This window comes from Lepidothrix coronata, unplaced genomic scaffold (genome assembly GCF_001604755.1).
Source record: "Lepidothrix coronata isolate B3197 unplaced genomic scaffold, Lepidothrix_coronata-1.0 Scaffold141, whole genome shotgun sequence".
NCBI lineage: Eukaryota > Metazoa > Chordata > Aves > Passeriformes > Pipridae > Lepidothrix > Lepidothrix coronata.
Genome location: NW_016690321.1, coordinates 211,415 through 217,414, shown reverse-complemented (window position 1 = coordinate 217,414; position 6,000 = coordinate 211,415). Strand labels below are relative to the sequence as shown.

General features: G+C 45.5%; 1 protein-coding gene across 2 annotated transcripts in view; it reads right to left on the bottom strand.

Moving 5' to 3' along the window:
• Positions 1-2,100: 2,100 nt before the first annotated feature.
• Positions 2,101-6,000, bottom strand: part of EMP1 (epithelial membrane protein 1) — a 28,105-nt gene continuing 24,205 nt past the window's right edge. For both annotated transcript variants that reach the window (XM_017827571.1, XM_017827570.1), the window contains exons 3-6: positions 5,573-5,690; positions 4,667-4,769; positions 4,419-4,559; positions 2,101-3,776 (exon numbers count right to left, since the gene is read on the bottom strand). In XM_017827571.1, coding sequence (XP_017683060.1) covers positions 3,613-3,776; positions 4,419-4,559; positions 4,667-4,769; positions 5,573-5,650 — 486 coding nt within the window. In that variant the 5' untranslated portion in view covers positions 5,651-5,690 and the 3' untranslated portion in view covers positions 2,101-3,612. The remainder of the gene's footprint in view (positions 3,777-4,418; positions 4,560-4,666; positions 4,770-5,572; positions 5,691-6,000) is intronic.

Sequence of the window (6,000 nt, the reverse complement as noted above, 5' to 3'; positions counted from 1 at the left end):
GACTGCTTCTTCCCAGCCTACATAGTGTGACTTTCTGGTCAGAGCAAAAGGGTCTCTTGTCCAAGGGGCTCTTGCATCCTTGGCTGTCTCTCATGTTTAGTGCTTTCTGCAGCTGATTTACGTAGTAAAAGTGCCCTGAATTAGCTGTTTGTCTATGGAAAACTCCTTCCTCCTTGTAGTGACCTGCAGAAAAGGACCAGGGAGGGGGAATCCTTCTTTTGCTCTGCAGTTGAATCTGAGGCATGGGAATTTTGTTCTTCTGTTTCTCCTCTCTCAAAGGCTTCTTTTCCTAGTCCAAGGACTCTGCTGTGAAGTACTGGAATCAGTTGTGGTCCTGGGCCTTGTGAGGTTTGGTCCCTGAAATCCACGTAATGGCTCTTGCAGGAGTGCCATGATTTTGTGTCTCACAGTCCATGTGGCACTGGGTCAATGCCATTTCAGGCTGTGTTGAAGATGATTTTTGAGCAAACAACTGTCTTATGACACAACCAATAGTGCTATTTGCTCCTATCCTTTTCTGCCTCCTTATGTTTTGTAATTGATCCGTATTTGTTGGCATCTGCTTTTCTGTTTGATGTGTTCTGTCCTGATGGTGCCAAATGTAAATTCCTGCCTGCCAGCCACTAATGTAATGGGATTCAGAAGATGGTGGTGGGAGTTACCAGGTGTGGAGCAAAGACTGTCTCATTTGGAATGAATTATACTTCAGGGACTTAGATCAACTAGGTTTGTCAGATACCAGGGGATTCAGTGACTTTTTCCACTTGTAGATTAAGGTACTGATCCTTTAATAGCTCAAGTGATTTTTTTCAGGCAAAACAAGCTACCCAGAGTGTCCAGTAACCTTTTTATCCTTTCTAAGCTGCCAGTGACAACAATTTGTGGTGAGGCAAATGTCATTGAAGACCATCATTCAAAAAGTGAGACCATTGCCTGTGACCTGTCCTGGTCATCTCAACAAAGTTTTCCTTGTCCTCCTGCGAGGTATCATATTGTCACATGTGATCTGTACCATGCTAGAAACAGGGTATGGATATCAGCCTAGCAGTGGGTGTGCTCCTGCAAAGCTCACTGGCTAGCATCCCTGGGTATTCCCACTTCAGTACCTGGCTCATGTCTCACCTGCCAGTGTTAGCCTTCTCCTCGGTGGCTGAATGGTCTTTGGTTACCCTACACTTACAGGAGTGTCAGGAGGAACAGCAGGACTCAGTGGTCACAGCACCAAGCAGTGCTCCCAGCACCAAATCTGTCTGAGTTCAAGAAACATTTTGACATCACTCTCAGGCCCATGGTGTGATTCTTGGGGTGTCCTGTGAAGGGCCAGGAGTTGGGACTTGATGATCCTGATGGCTTCCTTCAAAATCAGCATATTCTATGATTTTATGACTCCTGGGATCTCCTGAGACCAAGACAAGTGTCCACCCATGACACTCCATGAGCCTTTCCACACCCTGCAGTGTAAGAGGTCCCTCTCTGGTAAAACTTCAGCTCCTAAGGATTCATGTCACTGTTCTGCCTTCAATTAGCATGTCTTAGCTCTCCCTGAGGTGCATTAATTGAAAAAGAAAAATTGCCTACATAGCTCATTCCTGCTAGGTCTTACCTCACCTCACAGCTCACAAGACTGTGCCCCAAGTTTCCTGAGATCTGCCGGTATCTTGGGCTTTGGACTCTTTGCTCAAGCTCTAAAACTGCAGAGGTGTTTGGCCAGACAATGCCAAGAGGCAACAGCTACACTAACTCATGAGACCCAGGCAAACACTTTGGTGATTTTACTTTGGGACAGATGAGATTCTGCCAGAGTGAGAAAGTACATTTCTAGCTCTCCTGGGTGTGGAGCAAAGCCTGGCGCTGAGACCGAGTGATACCATTGCTCACACTGTCTGTTTGAAAAAGGCAGCCTGAAAAAGGAGCTCTGAGAGTTGTTCTGCTTCCTCCTTCCCTCCAGAACAGGAAATCTCATATACTGACATGCAAGAGAACTTGGTAGTTCTGCATCATCTTAAAGGGGCGGGCTTTGATTCAGTGAAAACAGCAAATGCTTCCGTTAACAAATATCTGAAACACTAATGAAAAAAAACCACAGCAAAACTCTTTTTTATAAAGGGAATCAGATTTTATTTTTATACCCACAAAGTTAAAAATATGCATTTCAAAATATTTACAATGACTATATATGAAATAACCTTTGTTAATGAAACAGCAACATACAGTACTAGAATATATCCACCAAATTGATAAAGTCTACGTAAGAAGAAAATGTAACAGAAAGAGAGAGAGAGGTAAATAGCATCCATGCACAATCTGCACTGACATGGTTTTTTATACTCTCTACCTTTTAGCTGTGAATGGAGTCACAGGGAATTTTGACCTCATTCCTTGCAAATGCCTCTTGTGACTGAGATTCTTCAAACTATCAGAAAATTGTGGGTTGCGGCAGTACCAATGCCTTACCTTCCTATGCCAGCCTTTCATATGGGAACCTTGTATTACATTGTGGACTCAAAAACTCTCAGCAACCCTGGGAGGTAGCTCTAGTTCTATGGAAGAATTTGGCAGATGGAAAAGCACCAGATTAAGTGGCTGGCCTAAGGTTGTACAGCAAGGAGCAAAACTCACAAGCCCTGCTTCATCTCTTCTAATCTCTCATTAGGGAATACATTTCCTCTGCTAACCATTATCTGCTTTTGAGATGAGCTTTGTCACAAGGTGGGCTTCTCAATTAATACCATGTACCAGGTGATGATGTGGGAAAAAAACCCTGTCTATAGATGAGAACTTGTCTCAGTAAAGATCTGTGATATTGCAGTCTGTTACCATGTTCTGGAGTTGAACAGAAGATTATTGTCGTGTAGACACACACCCAGACGATTCCCTCCCTGCATGTGCACCACTGATCAACTGCATCCTCTGTAGTTAGAAACCCGTATCTTCACCCACACACTTTCTGTCTCTCTCTCTCTCTCCATCATCAATGCCTGTATATTTGCCATTCCTGGGAATCATGGGAATGTCAAATAGAAAACAGAACAGCAAAAAAGCCTGCTGCCTTATTTTTGTAGATATTTTAATACAAAATTTATCTGATTTCTTCTGGTTGCTTCTAATTTAATGTCTTTAGCATTCACCTATGCGCACATATATATATATATATATATAAATGTAACAAAAAGCCCATTCCATTTGTTTCAATGGACAAATAAAGGGATCATAATCCTCACTGCCCAACCCACAAGGCAAACTCAAAGGTAAGTGAGAAGGGCTCTAAGAAGAGAAAAAGATGTAGCCTTTGTTTTTGTGGTGCCCTTCAATCATCACTGCTGAGCTTGAAGCTTTGTGAAGGTATGACATGACTTAGCAGAAAAGCAGAAGAGCTGTCTGGGTCACTTGCAGATTTCTAGCCCCAGAAGTGCGAGATCAGTAGGAGCTGGTTTTCTCCCTCTCTTTGGTGAAGGAGTTTCTCAGGATTCTAGCTTTGTTAGTGATTTTTCTGTGGTGGTGGCAGTGGTGATGATGGTGGCTGTTTCTGTCTATTGGCCCAACAGTTCTCTCAGCAGAGTAATTCTTCCCAATTCCCAGTAGCAAGCCCTCTCCCCTAGACCCCCATCAGCCTTATTTTTTCCTAAGAACAAGGTAGAGGATGCCGATGATGAAACTGAAGCAAAAGCAGATCCAGGCCAATATGAAGCAGTAGCCATGGTGAGGATTTGTGACGTACTGCGTCTTGCCTGTGAACCGAGCTGTGTAAATGGAGACTGCAATCAGAATGCACATCCCTGTGGGAAGGAAGAAGGAAAGAAGAGTTGGAAAACGCACTGAAACCAGCATTGCTGCAAGACTTCTGAAGTACTGTTGTCCCCTGAGATTGTAATGCATGTCTTGTGCCGTATGAGAGAGGAGCTGCTGCCCATTAGGCTTATTTTTGGAGGATTTCTTTTGCAGATGTGATGACATAAGACACTTGGGGCTTGTTTAGTGGGTGCCATGAGGAATAAACCTTTGTTAGGAGGAAATCAGTAATAAGATCTGACGACAGTTTGGTGGTAGTGTTGAATCCCATGAGCAGTAGCTGTCTAACTGTTTATTCCCCTGCCCCCTCAAAACACTTGAATCCTTTTTGTTGTCTTTCAAAGGTATTTTGCAAAACCCACTGGAATTTCCTAATGAAAATCTTGAAACATTTTCATTATATACAGCAAAAAAAAAAAAAAACAAAAACAAAAACCCACAAAACCCGACCCAACACTTTCCAATTTCTCAGTGCTTTGTTTTGTAACAAAATCGGGCCACTGGAAACATTTAGCTGGCTGACAATGTCCCCTGAAGACCATGTGTGGCAAACACGTGTGGTTACTTGTGTTCGCAGAGGCAATGAGATGCACATGGGGCCATTGCAAGGTGTGCATGTGCATACTTACAGCAAACCAGCATGACAGCTCCAGTCATGTAGAAGCGTTTGCCTTTTTCCAGAGTGAACAGCTGGATAATGAACAGGACGAGCGCCACGACGGAGAAAATGATCGAGAGGATCATAAAGGCTTGCACGACTTTGAGGGAAGCTGTCAAAACACAGGGAATAGATTGGAGAAGGTCAGGACTCAGTCTTGGTGTTGTGCACCAAGGTCCTGCAATTCACCACCCTGATGGAAATGCAGATGTAACTTACTCTCATCACCGCTCTTAACTGAAAGCTGATTGCAGGTCTTATTGCACAGCAACCAGAGTCCTGTTGAGATCGTTCCAAAGCTGGAGGAACTCACCATCCAAACCTGAAATAGGATAGAACACTTGCATCAAGGGGAAGGAAGGCTTTCCTGCTCTTCTGCCAGACTAAACCATACAGTGAGCATGAGTAGCCAAAGTGCCTGAAAATGTCAGCATGTGTCGATTGCGATGAGCAACCAGACTGGTGAGAGACAGTGCTGGCTTCCAGAGCCAGGAGGTGTTTGGTCCAGGCAAAACACCAGGAAGTTTGTTCAATCATGTGGGGAAGTTTCCCGGGTCATCCTTGCCCTCTCCCCATGCGAGGCGGCGGGAGGGCACGGTGGGCTAAGCGAGCTGTCCAGGCGGGTGCGAGGGGACCCTGAAATCCTCTCCGATGGCCGGTGGGGGCAGGGGGGACCCCGGCAGTGCCTCCCCCTCCTCCTGCTGCCAGGGGTCCCCCTCGGCCTGGATTTCCCCAGCAGCCAGGTGGTCCTGGCCCGGCTGCCCCCCTTGGCTTGGGATGCACCCCACTGGACAACAGCCTGGTCACCAGCTGGGGGGATCGACAACGCATCAGAGCTGTCATCTGCTGATCTCCCCAGCTCCGACTTGCATTCTCTGTGGTGAAGGGTGTTGAGGTGCTGCTGGTTCTGGGATTTGGGAAGATCACAGAAAGAGGTTGCATCTTGTACCACCCTGTCTGCCTTCCTGCTCTCTGAGCGCACCCATCACTGTTTCATCTCTCCTCGTGACTGTGAGCAGATGTTCATCACCCACATTCCTGAGGACCCACCCTCCAGTCCACCTGCCAGCCATATCAAGGGCTGGCTGCTGCTGCTGCAGATCTCACCCAGGGCAGTCTACTTACGTTGGCAATGGTGGAGACAAAGAGCATGATGACAGTGGCAATGTGAACCACAAAGATACCAGCCAGTAGCACCAACATCTTGAGTCCCTTCTAGGTGGTGTCACTGATACAGAGAGATCTGGAGAACAAGAACAGAGGGAGGAGGTGAAGGGAAGGGCTTAGTCAAAGAATAGCATTTATTTACATGCAAAAACCATGTTGATCTTAAGTCCTTTCTGGAAAGATGGAAGCACAAAAAAACCCATCACTAAAATCTTTGTCAAAATCTGCTCAAGAGGTTAAATAAAGCCTGGAGACTAAGGAACTAGTTTGGGAGGAGGTGTAGAACAGGGGTAGATAGCTTGGGGGCATTTTAAAAATAGCATATTTTTATAGGTATATTGATGTTGTTAACGTAAAGTAAAAAATGCCATACTCCAGGTCTACAC